The 21501-nt window shown below is 43.5% G+C and overlaps 1 protein-coding gene across 4 annotated transcripts in view; it reads right to left on the bottom strand.

The window, feature by feature from the left end:
- LOC120943578 overlaps nucleotides 1-21501 on the bottom strand; it is a 276900-nt gene that overhangs the window by 86383 nt on the left and 169016 nt on the right. For all 4 annotated transcript variants that reach the window (XM_040356956.1, XM_040356958.1, XM_040356959.1 and 1 more), the window contains one exon: nucleotides 15811-15932. In XM_040356956.1, the coding sequence (XP_040212890.1) occupies nucleotides 15811-15932 (122 nt within the window). The remainder of the gene's footprint in view (nucleotides 1-15810; nucleotides 15933-21501) is intronic.

The raw sequence follows: 21501 nt of genomic DNA, 5'->3' as shown, positions 1-21501 counted from the left end.
CACCGATCAATCTTTTTTTCGTTCAGCCAACAGGCTGCATGAAAAAAAAAAAGGTTACAATACATGTCCAACAAGAACCATCAACGTACTGGTATGTTGCTGAACTTTGAATGGTTATACCAGAATGATGCCTGCGGGTTTAGGCATCATCTTGGTATCATTCTTTTCAGCCAGCAGTCGGCTTTCATGTAAAAGCAGTCTTAGCGGCTAATTAGCCTCTAGACTGCTTTTACATTCAGTGGGAGGGAATGTCCGCCCCCCCCCCCGGATATAAACGGCGCCATTGAGAATATGGGAAAGCATTTTATCACCCCGATCTTGGTGTGGTCAGATGCTTTGAGGGCAGAGGAAAGATCTAGGGTCTAATAGACCCCATTTAAAAAAAAAAAAAAAAAAAAGAGTACCTGTCACTAACTATTGCTATCATAAGGGATATTTACATTCCCTGAGATAACAATAAAAATGGTAAAAAAAAAAAAATGGAAGGAACAGTTAAATAAAATATATGTTTGCAGCATGGCTGCCAGAGTTAGGAAACAGGCCGTGGATAATGAGTCCCTTATAAGGCTGGTAAAAGAGAGACCATGCCTCTACGGCAAGAGGGACCCCTTTTACAAGGACCAAATGAAGAGGGACAATGCCTGGCTGGACATTTCTCGCCTGACCTTTGAGGATTGGGGCATATTGTCAGACCGACCGCACTGCCAAAAGTAAGTTTAACCTTTTTATTATATGTCTATTTTCCTTGCCTAGGCATGCTGGTTGTAGTTCCATACATGCCACTTGTTTGCACAGAGAATGGCAGCATGAACTCCCTCTTGAAGACAGCAACAATAGAGCACACCGGCATCAATAGATCCCCTGGCAGGAACAGTATATCCCATGCTGGCAATAGTAGATGCAGACAGGAACCATAGATTCCCCAAAAAAGTAGATCCCTAAGAGGAACACTACTTCAAATGACAAGAACAACAATAGATCCCTGATCCGAACACTAGTTCACATGATAACAACAATAGATCCTTGACAACACTAGATCCCTGGCAGGAACAATTAGGTCCCCCAAAAACAATAGATCCCTGATCGGAAAACAAGTTCACATGAGAATAGATCCTTGACAACACTAGATCCCTGGCAGGAACAACAGATCCCTCAACAACAATAGATCCCTGATGGGAACACAAGTTCACATGAGAACAATAGATCATTGACAACATTAGCTCAATAGCATGAACAAAAGATCCCCCAACAACAATAGATCCCTGAAAGGAACACAAGTTCACATGAGAACAACAATAGATCCTTGACAAAACTAGATCCCTGGCAGGAACAACAGATCCCCCAACAACAATAGATCCCTGATCGGAACACAAGTTCACATGAGAACAACAATAGATCCTTGACAACACTAGATCCCTGGCAGGAACAACAGATCCCCCAACAACAATAGATCCCTGATCGGAACACAAGTTCACATGAGAACAACAATAGATCCTTGACAACACTAGATCCCTGGCAGGAACAACAGATCCCTCAACAATAATAGATCCCTGATCGGAACACAAGTTCACATGAGAACAATAGATCCTTGACAACAAGATCCCTGATCGGAACACAAGTTCACATGAGAACAACAATAGATCCTTGACAACACTAGATCCCTGGCAGGAACAACAGATCCCTCAACAACACCAGATCCCTGATCGGAACACAAGTTCACATGAGAACAACAATAGATCCTTGACAACACTAGATCCCTGGCAGGAACAACAGATCCCCCAACAATAGATCCCTGATCGGAACACAAGTTCACATGAGAACAACAATAGATCCTTGACAACACTAGATCCCTGATCGGAACACAAATTCACATAAGAACAATAGATCTTTGACAAAACTAGATCCCTGGCAGGAACAACAGATCCCCCAACAACAATAGATCCCTGATGGGAACACAAGTTCACATGAGAACAATAGATCCTTGACAAAACTAGATCCCTGGCAGGAACAACAGATCCCTCAACAACAATAGATCCCTGATGGGAACACAAGTTCACATGAGAACAACAATAGATCCTTGACAAAACTAGATCCCTGGCAGGAACAACAGATCCCCCAACAACAATAGATCCCTGATCTATTGTAACGCACAGAGAGCATTTTAGACACAGGAAAACAGGGAACAGGGAAGAAGAAATCAAACAGGAAGAAGAATGATGTCAGAAGAGCTTAGTAGCTCTGATTGGCCATTTCTGACATTCCCTGTCCTGGAGGCGATTTATAAATCGCCTCAGGTCGCCCTGTGGTTCACATTCAAGTCGTGTCGGAATCGCCTCTGGAAGTCGCGCTGGAAGTCGGATCGCCCCAGTGTGAACCGTGGTGCATAAAATGCCAGGACAATTTAAAACCCCCCCAAATGACCCCATTTTGGAAAGTAGACAGCCCAAGCTATTTGCTGAGAGGCATCTCAAGTCCATGGAATATTTTAGATTTTGACCCAAGTTGCGGGAAAAATAAATATATATATATTTTTTTTTTGTTGCGCAAAGTTGTCACTAAATGATATATTGCTCAAACATGCCATGGGCATATGTGGAATTACACCCCAAAATACATTCTGCTGCTTCTCCTGAGTAAGGGGATACGACATGTGTGGGACTTTTTGGGAGCCTAGCCGCGTACGGGACCCCGAAAACCAAGCACCGCCTTCAAGATTTCTAAGGGCATACATTTTTTATTTCACTCCTCACTACCTATGTCCAATACGATTGACTCCAAATATACGCCAAAGTCAAGTGGTGGCTACTAACCAAGAATTTACAGAAGGGGAAAATCTTCATGACGATCACTTGGAAAACAGCGACGACCGATGCCAGCCGTGTAGGTCAGGGAGCAGTACTAGAAAGAAATACTGTCCAGGGGGAATGGTCAGCGTCCAAGAAGACCTTGCCCATCAACGTTTTAGAAATTCAGGCAGTGGGCCAGGTCGTGCAGACTGCGGGGGTACCCTTGTCAGGATTCAGTCCGACAATGCCACGGTAGTGGCCTATATCAATCACTAGGGCGGCACCAAGAGTCGTGTGGCCCAGAAAGAGGTAGACCATATTCTGGTTTGGGCAGAGGAACATGTCCCCTGCGGCCTTGCCTATCTGCGGTGTTCATCCCAGGGGTAGAAAATTGTCAGGCAGACTTTTTAAGCCGACAGTAATTGTCATCCATCCAGAAGTCTTTCTGGCCATCTGCTGGAGATATTTAGTGTTTTAATATTTCCTGTATGTATTTCTTGCTTATAGTTAACATTAAATGAAATCATGTTATGATCACTGCTACCCAGGTGTTCCTTTATCTGAACATTAGTAATAAGCTCTGCATGGTTTGAAATTATCAGGTCCAACAGGGCATCATTCCTAGTTGGGGCCTCAATAAACTGCACCATAAAATTGTCCTGCAATAGGTTTTTAAATTTTTGTCCTTTAACTGTCCCAGAAGTGCCATTAATCCAGTCAATTTCTGGGTAGTTAAAATCCCCCATTATTATCACCGTCCCAGACCTTGCAGCCCTTTCCATCTGTGCAAGGAGCTGAGTCTCCACCTCCTCATTAACATTGGGTGGTTTATAACAAACTCCAATGATTAATATTGAACTACGCACATCTGTATGCAGTTCCACCCATAATGCTTCAGCCTCATCACACTCTCCATCAACCAGGTTCTCTTTCACGCTTGCTTTGAGGTCACTTCTCACATAGAGACAGACCCCTCCACCTTTCCTTTTTACCCTGTCTTTCCGAAAGAGAGCATAGCCAGGAATATTAATAGCCCAGTCATGTGAGGATTGAAGCCAAGTTTCAGCAATACCGATTACATCATAGCTCTCCTCATGCACCAGAGCTTCCAGCTCACCTGTTTTGCTTGGCAGACTTCTGGCATTGGTGAACAAACACTTAAATGTATTGTTACATTTTTCACTGGTGTTTTTCATATAATTTATAGTAGTACAAATGGCACTATTATTTCCAATGGCTGTTTGCAACATGGGAACTTTGTCACCTGCCATAACCCTCCCCCCATCTATCCCCATTCCACTCTCCATTAATGTCTGATCACTAACTGACCTGTCTGCTCGATGTAATTCTAATTCACCCTCCCCCTCAATCCAAGTTTAAATACTCCTCCAGCATTCCCATAAACCTCTCCCCCAGCACAGCAGACCCCCTTCCATTCAAGTGCAAACCGTCTTTAGCATATAGGCTGCACCCCAATGAAAAGTCAGCCCAGTGCTCTAGAAACCCAAATCCCTCCTTCCTACACCAGGTCTTTAGCCATGCATTCAGCTCTCTAATCTCCCCCTGCCTTTCCTGTGTTGCGCATGGCACAGGCAATATTTCAGAGAATATCACCTTGGAGGTCCTTCCCTTCATCTTGCAGCCTAGTTCTTTAAATTGATTCTTAAGGAGCCTCCACCTTCCATGTATACTGTCATTGGTTCCAACGTGGACTAAGACAGCTGGGTCATGCCCAGCCCCTCCCAGTAATTTATCCACCCGGTCCACCACATGCCGAACCCTGGCACCAGGGAGACAGCAAACCATTCGGTTGAAGCGATCCTGGCGACAAATTATTCTATCAGTCCTTCTGATTATAGAATCCCCTATTACCACCAACTGTCTAGGCCTACCTGCACTCCCCTCCCCACCTCTACTAGATGGGTTGCTCTCCCGGCTGTTAGGGGTAGCAGTAACATCTAGGGCTGCCACCTCTGTTTGCCACCTCCACATCATCACCCAACTTGGCAAATTTGTTTTGATGCACAAATACAGGACTGGCCTTCCCTTTCTTCACGCCCCTTCCACTCCCTCTAACTGCATTAACCCATCTCCCTATCTGATAATCCTGACTTTCCCCTGGGAGCCTCTAGATGAGGGGCTAAAGGTGGGAACAACTCACCCGCTGAGGTGCTCCAAGAGAGCCAATGCCAGCCACACACTATTGTACAGGGTGCCCCTGTATGAGGACTTGGGATTTGTGTAATTTAAGCAAATGATGACAAGCAGCAGTGATGAGGTTATGTACCTTTAAAAATTCAGTGATACTAGCATTCAATAGTCCCATTTGCTGACCTTCAACAATCAGATTAAACAGAGACACTTTAAGCGTTTGTTAGATTGTATCTAAGGGGTCAATATGTATTGGCATGGCTTAATTGTTTTAAAGCAATTTTGTTCAGCGCCAAGGCACCACCACTGTACAACCCTCATCAGCCTCTTGCAAGAAAGGGATAAAAATATCTACCTTCTCCACTAGTCCTTACACTATGAATACCTTGTGAGAATTCTGAATAAATCAAAGTCAATCTAGGGGATAAATCCTGAAAATAATTGAAACTATTGCCATCAGAGCTATGTGTAAGCACCCCCTCATCTTGCTCAATGTCTAGTGTAGCATCTGCCTCACGGTCACAATTTTTTATTTTTTAATATAATTCTAATGAATTTGACAATCGTGGAGGGTAGAAAAGACATTAAAGTAAAAAATTGGGGCAAAATACAAGCCCCTTGATAGAAAGGAAAGATCAGAATCAGTAAGGAAAATCTGACAAATTGACAATGTTGGTGGCAAGCGATATCTGTCTATGGTCATTTCTTGTGGGTCTTCTTCTTGCTGACCGTGGATGTTCGAAGCAGCTTAGGGGTGGATTGTTTTTTGTTTTACTGGCACCATCATCCTGTGAAAAACAGGGGTTAACAGAGTTTTTCAAATGTGGAGTGGACTCAGCTCCCCCAGCATCTGATATTTCAGATGGAGAGTCCGATGTATTGGGCGAGCTGAAACTGACACTTATAGGATGCAGCATGTCTGTTTCCACCTATTTCAGTTTTTTTAATTTGAACAAAGAGCGCAGAATATATCCTGATCCCACCGCCCCCATTCATAAACCACATCCATCTGGTAATCCTTCACGTCTCTAAGCATATCTCTTTAAACCCATGAGGTAGTAATGGTACACCACCAGTGTATGTACCCAGAATTCTTAACCTGACGGGTTGAGGGGCTCCAGGGAGCTTATAATGTACAGAGGAAATTGGTGTTTCAGTTTTCTCATTACTTAAAGTCCATTTTGGGACCTTTATAAGCCAGGAGGCTGAATTTATCATTATTTTGTATGGACAGTGAAATCCCCCTGCGAGGGAAAACCTTTGATTTTGTTTTGAACTTTTCTTAATAAAAGTGGGCCAACAAGCCCTGAAATTGAATTTCTGACATGGATTGTTCTCGCTAGTGGGTGCTACACTTGAGCTAAACAAGCCCCTAATACCACACCCACCAAACTTTATGCTTCATGGCATATAGCAATTTCTTATATGCCACAATGCATTACTTGAGATACCTTTGGTAATCTTCAATATAAGTAGTTTGCAGGGATTTATCCACTTGCTGTCCTTGTTCCATGGCTGTATTAACTTTTATTATGTCTTCAGAGGTGGAAGACTGATACCACCTTATGAGACAAAAAATAGTTTTGGGCATAAGACTACTTTGTCTTTGTGAGAAATGTCTCCATACAGCTGACCCACATTATTACAACCAATGAGGACACTTTGCAGGAAAGATAATCTAAAGGGATTTCCTTGATGGACTCAAAAGGGTGGTTTTTGCAGGGCAGAGAACCAAGTTAAGGTCCCAAGGAAGCACAGGTTGTTGCAAAGGCAGCCTAATCCGAGGTACACTGTGGAAAGATGAAAGATTTTGACAAGGGAGAGAGTCTAATAGTTTTTGAAAAAGAAAAAGGTGGGTAATTAGTGCAGCGCTAATGATCAAAAATATAGAAAGTGAACATCCAACACTGATCCAGGTAATCGATTGAATTGGGTTAGCATAGAATGACAAGCTTATTCCCAGCCATACCACAGATTTCTTCCTATGGTGTCCTGGTAAGAGTAGATCCCCGATCTTAGCTCTTACTCTCTCACACTCCATGGCCCTATGTGATGCCCTATATCCTCCTGCCTCATTCACGTCGGAATTCCGTCCTTTAACCCATATGTTTCTTAATCCAGTTTCCCCCAGGCCTTGACATCAGGGCCTTTCAGTGGTGGTTAAACAAGGGATTATTTTGAATAAGACATTGCCTGTCCTCCATGGATCCTTTACCAGTCAGTCACTGGGTCAATAAGCTGGATATGCCCCAAACAAAGATTTAGATTGACCCAAATAGCAATCATCTATACTTCATTGGCAGAAACCTCAAAGAAACCCTCATATGCATGGGGTTGGGAACAACATCTTGAAAGTGGGAACTCGATACCTGCCATTAGTATTTTCAACGCTCCTTTACTTGATACCTGGCATCTCCCAATTAATGGCAAAACCAGAAAACTCCCCAAACATTTTGATGATTCGCATAGCAGCAATCACACACAGCCGTGTCCCCCAGGTACAGTAAGGCATTGTCAGCATACAACGAAAGTTTATCTTCTCCATGGCTCTGTCTAAAGCCTACAATATCTGGTGATTCTTTGATCCTACCTGCCAAAGAATCCAACACGAAGGCAAAGAGTAGGGATGACAATGAGCACCCCTTGTCTAGTGCCCCGGAAAAATAGAAAGGTCTCCGATAACACATTGCTTATTCTAATCCGCGCTGTTGGTGCTGCATATAAGAGTTTAATCCAGGATATGAGCCTATCCCCTAGGCTGAACCTAGCCAGCACTGCCCACAGAAAGTTCCATTCCATGCTGTCAATTGCCTTGGCAGCGTCATGGGAAAGAATCGCCCTATTTCCAAAGTTTTCTATTGGGAGCTGAGCATTCAGGAAAAGCCTCCTAATATTTAGTGCCGTGGACCGTGCTGGGATAAATCCATACTGGTCTATATGGACCAGTCTAAAGATAACCATGACCAGTAGGGGTGTTGAATATAATCGATGCATCGATGCATCGCGATTCGGGGGCCCCCGATTCGGCATCGATGCATGTGGCCCCAATAATCGATGTCGGGTGACGTCATCCCGACTTGCCCCGCCCCTCCCGGGAGATCGCTCCGAGCGCGTCTAATAAAATACCCATTTTGCATTAAATGCCGCTATAATACACTATATGGCCACTGCTGCATGTACTTTTTAAAATACACAGTGTTTCATACTTATATTGCTGTCTGTATATTCCGGAATCCTCTCATGTTAGCTCCGGCCCGCCTCTCACCTCCTACGTCTCAGCCCCGCCCGCCTCTCTTCTCATCTGATAGCTATAGTACAGTCGGTGGGCGGGGCTGAGAACTCCCACTGAAGTCGGGAAAGAGGAGAACGAGTGGTGAGAGGCGGGCCAGACAGGACAGAGTCACATGTGCGGAAATACAGAGATCAGCATACACACAGAAACGAAGGTATGAGAAGCTGACTGTATATATTTAAAACAGCACATGCAGCAGTGGCCATTAAATGGTTTAGAACGGCATGTATTGCAAATAGGGGATTCTTAATTACAGCAGTATTCTTTCTCCTCCTCCATGTGCTCTATGTTGACATTTCTCTGGTGTCCTAAGTTTGCACATTCCATTGTGTTAACTCCTAGTGTGCTGGAATGTGCGAACTTGGGAAGTCAGGGAAATTTCAACACAGGAAAAACTTTTTCTAGTAGAAAAAAACACTGCGCAGAATACAGAAAAAGTGCTGCCAGGTACCAAAAATTATAGATACAAATTTAAAGCTAAGTGAAAAAAAGGGGAGGTACAGCGCAAAAAACTAATGTAAAAATTGAAAACCTGCACATGAGGCGCAGGTTGATATGTTAGTGGTAATGAATTGATGACACTAGAAAAAACAAATATATATAATCAATGGTTATTGGATGTAACATATGAAGGATAAACCCAATAATTATGACATATAGCTGGGAAATCTTCAGATAGTGCAAGAAAAAATTCTCTCAACAATACGTGCCAAAAGATGAAATCAATCAAAGAAATCCAAATAAATATGGTGACGTATGAGTGGGTGAAAAAAATCCACAAATAATGATCAAGTGAAAAGCTGTTGAATTATGGGTTTATCTTTCATATGTTACATCCAATAACTATTGATTATATATATGATTATACCATTGATTATATACTGGCAACATAATTCAACAGCTTTTCACTTGATCATTATTTGTGGATTTTTTTCACCCACTCATACGTCACCATATTTATTTGGATTTCTTTGATTGATTTCATCTTTTGGCACGTATTGTTGAGAGAATTTTTTCTTGCACTATCTGAAGATTTCCCAGCTATATGTCATAATTATTGGGTTTATCCTTCATATGTTACATCCAATAACCATTGATTATATACATTTGTTTTTTCTAGTGTCATCAATTCATTACCACCAACATATCAACCTGCGCCTCATGTGCAGGTTTTCAATTTTTACATTAGTTTTTTGCGCTGTACCTCCCCTTTTTTTCACATTCAAATTTCAACACAGACAGTACAGGGAACTTGCTGTGAATTATAATCCCTCCAGACCTCCCAGCAGCCACATTTGTATATTCCTGTACCCTGTAGTGCACTAATCACTTTTTATAGTGGAGTTCCACTGCTTTTTAGTTTAGTAAAAGTCAGCAGCTACCAAAAGTGTAGCTGGTGACTTTTATTAAACCGACACTTACTTGTCCCACGGTCCAGCGATGCGACCGCACAGAGCCCCATACCTTTCCCCGCTCCTCTCCTCAATGCCATCATATCTACTGTGGGCACCCGGCCATGATAGCTTACGGCTTCATGGCCAGGCGCGCACTGTGATCTGCCATTGGCCAGCCAAACTTCTGGGACCTGTGTCCCAGAAGATCGCTGGCATGGAGGGGCCACCTAGGGCGACAGAAGGAGTCACCTAGGCAGCCAGGACAGGAAGTCCCACTAAAAAGAGGACCCCCCCCCCCAAAAAAAATGATATGCCAAATATGGCATGTCAGGGGGCGAGGAGTGCTTAAAGGAGAAGTTCCACTTTTGGGTGGAACTCCACTTTAAGGGAGTGAGGTTATTTTTATTTAAAAGCAGAGTTCAGTAAAAAAAAACATTAAAAGTCAGCAGCTACAAAAAAAAGTATCTTCTGACTTTTAATAAAAAGACACTCACCTGTCCCACAATCCAGCGATGTTGCCACCCGAACACTCCATTCTGTCCACGGCGCTGGCAATACTTCTGTGGGCATCCGGCTGTGACAGCTTGCAGCTTCACAGCCAGGTGTACATGTCTCACTGCGCTGTCCTGCATAGCTGGGCAATCTTCTGGAACCTGTGATGTGTCTCAGAAGATTGCGGGGAGGAAGGGCCACCTAGGCGGCCCAAGCGGAAGTGAGAGCTCGTCGGTAATCGTGATGCATCGTGATGCATCGCCGAATCGAATCGAATCGTGGACTTGATAATCGTAATCGCATCGAATCGTGAGACGAGTGAAGATGCGCAGCCCTAATGACCAGCCTAGTTGCCAATATCTTGACACCTGAAATTAGCAACGATATGGGCCTGTAGGAGTCTGGCTACAAAGGGTCTTTAGCCGGCTTAGGAAGCACCACCACTACAGCTTCACTCATGGAGTCCGGAAGGTGGCCAGTCTTAAAAGACTCATTCAATACAGCCAACAGGCCTGGTAGCTTAAAGTAGGGCGGGGGGTGGGGGAGATAGCCAAGGGGAGGCCAAAAGGGGTTACTGTTAGCAACAATAATTGATCAAGGGATATTCAAGTTGAAAAAAAAAAAAAATGTATATTAATTGATAATATCAAGAATATGTGTAGAAAAGTACAGTAGTTAATGAACTATATGAATTCGGACACACAGTCACGGAGGTGACCAGCCCAGGAGTAACTTACTTAAGCTGAACAGATCCCTCTGCTAACTGATAACTAATTGAACTACATGGACCTAGCATAGACTGTTCCAACTAACATTCCTCCAAGCACCTGCACTTTAGGACCAAATACCTAAGTGGCCTCATACATAATTTTCGAACCATTTTTTTGGCCCAACAACCATGCTTCAACCCATGAAGATTGATTGACACTCCTTTTGGTACAGCAGAATTATCCAATTGCTCCCCACCTCACCCTCTCCATCCCCCACCTCCCTTCCCCGCCACACATTGTATTCAGCCACTTTTAACCAGCACATATTCGGCTCTAGTACCCTAGGGGCCATCAGGATTCCTGATACATACTTTGCCCCTTGTACCTAAATTTAGCCACTACATGCACTCCCTTATGCAGGAATATTTGGGCTGAATAGACACACGTCCGGACTTGTGCCTTGAGTCTTGTGTTGTCCAATTGTTAGTCCTGTTTGTTACTGTTTTTTATTGGTAATTAATTTTCTGTATATGATCATTAACCTTTTCATATAGTTCATTAACTACTGTACTTTTCTACACATATTCTTGATATTATCAATAAATATACATTTATTTTTTGCAACTTGAATATCCCTTGATCAATTATTGTTGCTAACAGTAACCCCTTTTGGCCTCCCCTTGGCCATCTCCCCTCTTCCCCCCCCTACTTTAAGCTACATATTTGGTTACAGCAACAGAACCCATTTGGGTATATAATCTATTACAGGCGTTTGATACCTTCACACCCATAAAATTAGTGGTCATCTTGTGCACTCACCTTCCCCACCTCCCCTTTTAACAGGCCTGGTAGTAGGGTTTCACCAAACTTTGTATGTTTCTATCGGCAGCCCGTCAGTGTCGGGGGCCTTACTATTCGCCATTTGTGACACAGCCAGTGAGATTTTCTCTAGTTTAGGTGGAGCATTCAGCAGTTCAACTTCCTGCCTTGTGGCCTTGGGTATGTGGCATTGGTCCAGTTAGTGAGAAAGTGCCTATTCTGTAGGGTTCACGTTAGAGGTAAACACATCTCTAAATAATTCCGTGAACACGGACGTGATTTGGGCCTGCTCACCTACTGTGTCTCCAAGTGGGGTCTGAATGGCTTCTATATGTGTAGTGTCCCGTTGTGCTCTAGCGATCACTGCCAGGAGATGACCCGTATTTTCCCGCTCATTGAAGTAGTTTTGTTTAATAAAAAATCTCTTATTTTCAGTTGCATTTAAAGAGACTTGCTGATAAAGGGCCTGTGCCTCCACCCATCTGCGCTCTGTCATCTGTGGGGTCCTGTATACATCGTGCTTACGCTTCACTAGCTTCTTGCATGCCAGTGTATCACCAGTCCTTAGTTTTAGCTTTGATTTTAGAAATCTGCCTAATAAGTCCCCTCATGTGAGCCTTCAAGGTATCCCACACCACTGCGGGCTCGAAAGTACCCTGGTTTATATGCAAAAACTCAGTGATCGCCCCAGGGATGGGATCAGGTGCTGGGAATAACGCAAACCAGAAAGGGTTAACCTTCCAGAGTTTATTCTGCTTCTGCTGAGAAAAATGTATTCCTGAGATAAGGGGGGAGTAGTCCGATATATTCCTAGGAGCATAAGTCACACAATCTGTTCTACCTTGCGCCGCAGCGTTGCCCAGGCACGTATCAATGCGTGACAAACAGCAATATGCAGCTGAGTAGCAGGAAAAGCTATGCACCCCTGGATTTCTTTCCCTCCTTACATCCCGCAGCTCCAGTTCACTGATCAATTTGGCAAAGGGAGTTGGGCCTTCAAACCCACCCCACCCCTGGAGCGAGATGAGAAACTGTCTAGTGTCTTATCGAGCACATTGTTAAAGTCTCCCATTACCCATAGAGGTATGTTAGAGTGTGGGGCCATAAACAGGGCCAATTTAGTCAAGCTATCAGGGGTGAATGGTGGAGGGACATACACATTAGCAATGATGCAGGAAATACTGCTACCTTGCAAAGTAAAAAAAATGTACCGTCCTTGGTCATCAATTAGGGATTGCAATAAGGTAAAAGGCTAAGGTAAAAGGTAAATGCCGCGTACACACGATCAGTTTGTCTGATGAAGGTCTGATGGACCGTTTTCATCAGACGAGAACCGATCGTGTGTGGGCCCCATCGTTTTTTTTCCACCATCAGTGAAAAAACGTAGAACCCGTTTTAAAATGATCTGATGGTAAAAAAAAAAAAAAACGATAGAAAAAAACGATCGTCTGTGGGGAAATGCATTGGTTAAAAATCAACGCATGCTCAGAATCAAGTCGACGCATGCTCGGAAGCATAGAACTTAATTTTTCTCAGCACGTTGTTTTTCACGTCACCGCGTTCTGACACGGATCGTTTTTTTAACTGATGGTGTGTAGGCAAGACTGATGAAAGTCAGCTTCATCGGATATCTGATGAAAAAATCCATCAGACTGTTTTCATCGGATAAACCGATCATGTGTACAGGGCATTAGTATTAGCTATTAAGATGCTAACTCCCCTGGAATAGGAAGTGTGGGTGGAGTGAAACAGAGTCTGAAAGCTGCCACGCATGAGGGCGGACACCGTATCAGACTGCAAATGAGTTTCTTGCAAGCATACCACTGCCGTAGCATAATTTTTCAGGGTAGAAAATAAGGCCACTCGTTTCACACCATCACCCAACCCCTGTACATTCTAAGAGAATATTAAGTACACAGGTATAAAATCAATGAACACAATACAGCATGCTATTTGCTGTGTTACCATTAAGACATTACCCCAAGGGAGAACGATCACCGTCATATTCAGGAAACTACACCTAGGACAGGGCTCGACAAAGTCCGGGCACCCAGTCGCAATTGCGACAAGAATTTGTGACCGGCGCCCGCCAGTAATTGAGGCCACGGCTTTGCGGCCTAGAAGGCCGCGACCTCAATTACCGGCCGTCGCAGGATCCTGTGTCTCCGTGCGCCTCCACCTCATCGCGGCGGGCCCGCGGTGGCCGGTAATTTAGGCCGCGGCTTTGCAGCCTTGTGAAGGCCCAAGCTTCCTTCTGTGACCTGGCACCATCTGGTGGTGGCCGTTGGCATTACACGTAAAACAGCAGTTCTAATGTGTGTTTTTTTTTTACCGTTTTCACTGCCATCTTCTTCCCTCTAATTAGAACCCCCCAAACATTATGTATATTTTTTTATTCTAACACCCTAGAATAAAATGGCGATCGTTGCAATACTTTGTCACACCGTATTTGCGCAGCGGTCTTACAAGCGCACTTTTTTGGGGAAGAAATACACTTTTATTTTAATTAAAAAAGAAAACTGTAAAGTTATCCCAATTTTTTTTTATATATTGTGAAAGATAATGTTACGGCGAGTAAATTGATAACCAACATGTCACACTTCAAAATTGCGTCCGCTCGTGGAATGCCGACAAACTTTTACCCTTTAAAATCTCCATAGGTGAGGTTTAAAAAGTCTACAAGTTGCATGTTTTGAATTACAGAGGAGGTCTAGAGCTAGAATTATTGCTCTCGCTTTAACGATCGCGGCTATACCTCATGTGTGGTTTGAATACCGTTTACATATGTGGGCGCGACTCACGTATGTGTTCGCTTCTGCGCGCGAGCTTGGCGGGACAGAGCGGGTTTTCTGGCTCCTAACTTTTTTAGCTGGCTCCTAGATTCCAAGCAAATTTGTCAAACCCTGACCTAGGACCCCAGTATCTAAAAACTACAATAACCAGCAGTGTCAGCCATTCCATCACATTTATACAGACTACACATGGGCATCTCTTAATAAGGCCGTTGTCTTGTAAACAAATATATGGCAGAACAGTTCGCTCCCTGCAACAGGCAGAGGTTAGAAAAGGCAAATCTGTGCGCCAGAGAGAGAAAAAAAAAAGAAAACTACTGCGCATGTGCGGCAAAGTCGCGTGCGCCATGGCTGCCAAACAAATAATTGTTGAAAACAGTGGCGCACTTGCGAACGCCTGTGAGCCGTGGTAAACCAAGTGAAAGAATGCCCTATCATACATATAAGGTAAAAAACAGCTAGACACAAACAGAGAAAGTACACTTTGCAAACACCCCCAGTTAGCCCAAAACTCCCCTGTATGGTCATCGCACACAGGTGTCCAGCCCTTGACTGATTGTTACAATTATTGGGACACAATATTATTATTATTAATAATGATTATAATAAAAGCGGTATCACTTACCCCCACCCAGGCGCAGGGCCACTTAGAAACTAAGGGCCCAATATTCACCTTTAACGGTGGGTTCCAGTCACACGGGACCTTTAGGGACTGGGTACCCTTTCAGTTTTAAGATCCACTCCCCTGGACCTGTATAGCACCCTGCAGGAAATGCCTTAGCGCTGTAGTGTCCAGGTTTTTCACTCCGCAGGGTCCAGTGCCTAGAGGCAGCTTACAGGCAAAACCTTGCAGGATCAAGTCTTCTTTTGCGGTGCTCGGGTACCATTTATTTAGGCATAAAAGCCTGTATTCAAATGGATCTGATCGGTCAATCCCATGATTCATTTTGGAACAATCTGTGGGAATAGAGACCTGGAGCTCAGAGAGCGCCAACAAACCATGTCATTGACCTTGTAGACACTGGGAAAAAAAACAAAAACTGATGTGCTTCCCATGTGGGAGGGGATATATAGGGATGGGCACTTCAAGTCTAAAGATCTTTGATCTACCAGTGTCATTCACCTGATGAAGTATAACCCAGCAGGTAATGAATATTAGCCTGGCCTCTGTGACCCATGACGTATGAAAAAGAAAACATTAATTTGCATTTTAAAACTATAGGTTTTACTAAAACCGATATTAGACAACCACTATTAGACTCTGTTCAATCACAGTTGTACTGCAGCAACAGTATAAGAAACAATAAGGATAAACGGCTTCCCAATGACCACAATGGTTAGAACAGTAAACAATAACAACAAAACGTGTATTACCTCTGCTGCTCTGTCTCATGGTCACTTAAAACAGGGTTTAAGCTGTTTGCAGTCAGTTTTTGCAGCAAATCTTTTTCTGTGTGTGATGTTGAAGTCTCCTCAGCCTCTTTGGATTTGGGAAGCTGCAATGGAAAAAAAATATATATATAGTAATCAATGCACACAATACAATGCATGAAAATATTTAACTTTGAATACAGTGGGTGTTTTGCCTACGGTGGACAAACATACATTTTCCTTTTTTTTTTTAACCACTTAACTTTAAGAAATGAGGAGATCTTCTCCATGCAACTTGTTCCATACACTTCAATATTCTAAGAAGATGACACTCAGAGTGCAAATTGAGGACATGCCACTAGGTGGAGCTGTATGGCTATACCACAGGATGGGAAGTTACATCTTCCACACATCCTGATCCGTACCCATATCCCATCTTTCATAGCAATACGTTTTGTTTTTCCTCCCTGTGCAAAGGAGTTGTACCCACATATTGTTTAGTTGCTATTTTTATATACTTCATATATCCTTTAATATATTTATTATTATTTTTACTTCCTAGAATATCATTACACGCTGGGCCCATTCCCTTACCAGCCTTAAGCCTCTTCCAGTCACTACCCACATCATTTTGGATACAACATATATGTGGAATACCATCTATAGAATCAGTAGGTATCTTTAGGGTCGTTGGGGATAATGTCCCGTCCCCCCCCCTATATTGGTTTAGTTCAATACCAATATACTAATTGTAACTATATTAATTATTTTTAGATACTACAATACTACATATCCCATTAGGTATTTATAAGGTCCAGCAGCTCCACAGGAACCTGGTGGGTCTGGCTCCCACCAGGGGTATGTCCTCTAGTGGCTGATCGTTGTTCTTGGAGCCCATTAACCGTCCCATGTGGTTCTTATAGAAAAATCCGACAGAATAGGTGAGCATGAAAACCTTAAGAAGACTAATCAGTAAATGTAAAATACTATTATGCCCTGCAATGTTAATCTATACAAATAACATGCTTTGTTTTGTATATAACCAGATGAAGAAATAGATGGATGCGGCGCCCTGACGGCGCTTTATTGTGAAACATGTTGGCGACTAGCATTATCTCCATCTAATCAATTCTTTCATTAGAATTGTATCAGGGCTTATATTGATTTTATCATCAATTTTTTATGTATTTAAAATAAAATTTGTTATTTTTGCATGAAACATTGTTCTCTTTGCTCGCCTATAATAGACACGTCTCCAATAAGGTCCTAATTATTCTGAGGTGGCCAATACCCACCCAGTTTTCCCTCTCCAATTTTCTTTTTAACTCAGAGTGGATAGTCTTTTTGACAAGCATTTATATAGTATATTGGATGACTTTAGTCACACTTTTTGTACCTGTAAACATCTGGGCACGTTCTGATGCAGCAGATGTAATTACTGCCAATATACATGCACAGAAGGGAGAGTACGTCTCCCTAATGGACCATCTTCAAACAAACATCGACACAATGCTAATTGTAAGAAATCGGGGGTGGCCAACCGCCTGACCTGTAATGTGGTTGCTTCTACGTGGATAAAACTATCCAGGAATTCTGGAAGCGGACATATCACCATATATTCAGTATGAGGACTTGTAATCCAGATTTACCTTGGGGTCAGGTTGAAAAAAAAGGCAGGTCCCCCCCCTTGAGGTCACCACCTTGGCTCTTTGCAGCTGGAGTGGTGGCCATCTTGCAACACCCTAGCCCCACTCCCCCTTTCTCAATTACCATTTGTACTTGATCCAGGGTTCGCCCGATCGCCTCTCAAGGGGTCAGGAAGGATTTTTTTTCCCTGTCATAGCATATTGGCGTAGCACAACCAGGGTTTTTTCGCCTTCCTCTGGACCAAGTCAGGATCGAGGATTAAGTTAATCCTTGATAATCCCCCCTCCCTCCTCCCCCTGGTGTTTGGCGACTATGGTTAATCTGCAATATTCTGCAGAAACCATTGGGGATCTGAGGCAATTTGCCGCAATACTACCAGCCATCACTAAAAAAGCCCTAAGAACTGAGCGACTTGAGAATCGATCGACTATCAAAAATCTCAGCCGTTTACCCCAGCCTAAGCATATATCATGTGCTTTGATCAACACAAGATCAGCAGTAAAACACTGACTGGAAATCCATGATTTCATTCTACAATACGATTTAGACTGCCTCTTTATTACAGAGAGCTGGCTTACAGCCGACTGCAACACCATTTTAGGAGAACTGGTGCCAGAAAACTATCGTATCATAACTGAAAACAGAATAGGGCAAAGAGGAGAAGGACTGGCGGTGATCCATAAGACTCATCTTGTAATCACTAAACCTGTCCTTCAAAACCCTCTTCCATTCATGGAAACCCTTACCCTGCAACTACAAACAAACTCCCAGGAGACTGTCCGGATTCTACTCTGCTATAGGCCACCTGGCCCAAAATCGCAGTTTCTCCCATCATTGACGGACTTTATCTCCACCTATAGCCTTAACAGCAAACACCTTTTGCTGCTCGGGGACTTCAATCTCTGGGCCAACTCCCCGCAAGACCCTGTTGCCGACGCCTGCATTGATCATTTCGAAGGATTAGGGCTACAACAACTAGTATGTGGGCCCACACATGCTTCAGGTCACACACTCGATCTTATTTTCAGACAAGATCTGGAAATAAAAATCTTGGAAAATGAACCATTGCCATGGACAGATCACCATGCAATTAAATTCATTATTTCCGATTTCCAACCCTTAACTAAAACATCTAATCTAGTGACAACACACTGGACTAGATGTCAGAAGAAGCTCCACTCGGAACTCTTCAAAGCCACGTTAAGGAAAAAAATAAATACAATTCAGCCGTTTGATGAAGAAACGCTGGATACCATAAACACAGCCCTATTACAGTCAGCCGACTTAATAGCGCCGAAACGTAAAACCCGCATCCGGAAAAATAACTCCAGCTGGTTCAACAACCAACTGGCATTACTGAAGCAAGAGCGTAGAAGGGCGGAAGCCGCCTGGAAAAGAAGCTCTTCAGATGAGAACCTCATTGTCTACAAAGCAACAACAAGAAAATACCACAAGGAAATCTTCAAAGCCAAGAAAATCTATTTTTCCGAAGCTATCAACAGCGCCCTTAATCGCCCACGCGAACTCTTCAAATTGGTCACTCAGACCATAAATCCAGGATGTCTTGAAGCCCCCAATTCGGACTCACAAGAATTTTGCAGTGAATTGTCGGATTACTTCATTAATAAAATCGAGGGGATCCGACAAAGCATTCAGCAAAATAATTCCCCCCTCAACCCTCCCTGTAATGATTTACACAATACCTGCAGTAATTCACCACAACCAGGTAAGTTCACGCTGGAACCTATCTCTATCCATGCCACTAAAAATATCATCGGTACTCTGCATAACAGCACCGCGCCGAATGATATCATCCCCACTAAACTGCTGAAGGAATGCGCCGACATCCTGGCACCTCCTATCACGCAGCTTATCAACCAATCCTTCAGGGAAGGCATAGTGCCCTCCCAGTTGAAGGAGGGTATAATTCGACCCATCTTGAAGAAACCCAACCTGGACCCCAAGGACCCACTCCACCGTCGTCCAATAACAGGCCTAAATGTACTCTCAAAGGTAATGGAAAAAGTAGTGGTACAACAGCTGCAACAGCATCTAGATACCCACAACCTACTTGACCCATTTCAATCGGGATTCCGGCCTGGACACGAGAAAGAAACCGCATTGCTCAAAATATGCTCTCGAGGCCGCAGACGAAGGAGAATCTTGTCTTCTGGTTCTGTTGGACCTAAGCGCAGCCTTCGACACAGTAGACCACAAGCTTTTATTGACTCGGCTAGCTGAAGTAGCCAGAGTCGCAGAAGGCGATTTATCTTGGTTCTCCTCTTTTTTGGAAAACCGATCGCAAATAGTGAAGTTAGGACCTTTCACTTCTGAGAAACGCACATTATCGTGCGGAGTCCCTCAAGGATCCCCCCTGTCGCCGGTGTTATTCAACATCTATCTTCGCCCTCTTTTTGAGATTATTAGCAGTCTAAAACTGCTCTACCACTCATATGCAGACGACACTCAACTATATTTCCGCATTTGCAATAAAAAGGTTCATCACCTCAATCTAGAGACATACCTCTCTTTGATAGAGGACTGGATGACAAAGAGTTATCTTAAACTCAACGGAGAGAAAATAGAACTTCTCCTGTTTCACGCCAAGCGTATGAATCAACCTACAACAACTTGGACCCCCCTGCCCATTCTGGGCAAAATCATCACCCCTAGCGCCAAAGTCAAAAGTCTCGGGGTCATCTTTGACTCTCACATGACATTGGACGCACAAATAGGGTCAGTAGTCAGCAGATTTCACCATCTGCTGCGCCTGCTACGCAGACTTATTCCTTTTATTCCCAAGGAAGACATAGCGGTCGTGGTGGGAGCAATTGTAAACTCAAGATTGGACTATGCAAATGCCCTTTACCTCGGACTCCCCAAGTACCAAATCGCTCGTCTACAAGTCGTTCAAAATACGGCCGCTAGACTTGTGACTGGGAAAAAACCTTGGGAATCAATCTCACCTTCACTGAGAACCCTTCACTGGTTACCAGTAAAAGACAGAATCACTTTTAAAGCACTCTGTCTAACGCATAGATGTATCTATGGGAATGCTCTCCATTATCTATGCGAAAAAATAAAAGCTCATAATCCCAATCGCGTTCTGCGATCCACCAATCAAAATTTCCTCCAGATTCCCGAAAGCCAGATACAAGTCCAAAGGAGAAAGGAGAACGCTTTACCAACTAGCATTCGGTTGGAGGAGAACCACTTGACGTTCAGGAGAAAGATCAAGACTCATCTCTTTTGATACCAAAGGAGACAGGAACAACAAGCGCCCAGAGGCGATTAAGTTTGCATGTGCTGCGCTATACAAGTTTTCATTCATTCATTCCACCTAGTTCAACCCCCAAAAAAATACAGCAAAGTATGCTTCAATTTGTTACAGAAAGGAAAAAAAATCCTTCATGATCTGAGAGGCAAATCGGATTTTCCCTGTATCAACTTTACCTATAAATGTTAGTACCCAGTTAAGTACATTTAGGAAGAAATCCAGGCATTTAACCACTTCAGCCCTAAACGGCCACCTAATGACCAGGCCATTAATTACGATACGGCACTGTGACGTTTTAACTGACAATTACACGGCCGTGCATGATTTTACAAAAACAAAATTAACATTTTTTTTCCCCACAAATATAGCTTTCTTTTAGTGGAAAAAACATTCTTCCTCAGTTTAGGCCAATATGTATTCTTATACATATTTTTGGTTGTTTGTGCAAAAGTCATATTGTCTACAAAGTACCCCTATCTTGTAGACGCTATAACTTTTGCATAAGCCAATCAATATACGCAAATTACAGAGGGGAAGGAGCTCCGACATGTAGCAGCCCGTGCTGGACACTTGTCTTCACCCACCCATTCGAAGCTTCCACCAGAGGAGAGGGTAGTGGGGAGAGGGAGCTATGAGCAGTGGACAACGGCCGAGGATACGGGAGTGTGACTGTATATGGAGCTCACGGCAACCATGGCTCTATCACAGATGCCCCGACACTCAAGATATCCTCACCCAGGGTTAGTGTGGCTGCTTGCCGTCTCCCTCCC

This window comes from Rana temporaria, chromosome 6 (genome assembly GCF_905171775.1).
Source record: "Rana temporaria chromosome 6, aRanTem1.1, whole genome shotgun sequence".
NCBI lineage: Eukaryota > Metazoa > Chordata > Amphibia > Anura > Ranidae > Rana > Rana temporaria.
This window is presented reverse-complemented; position numbering and strand designations above follow the sequence as displayed.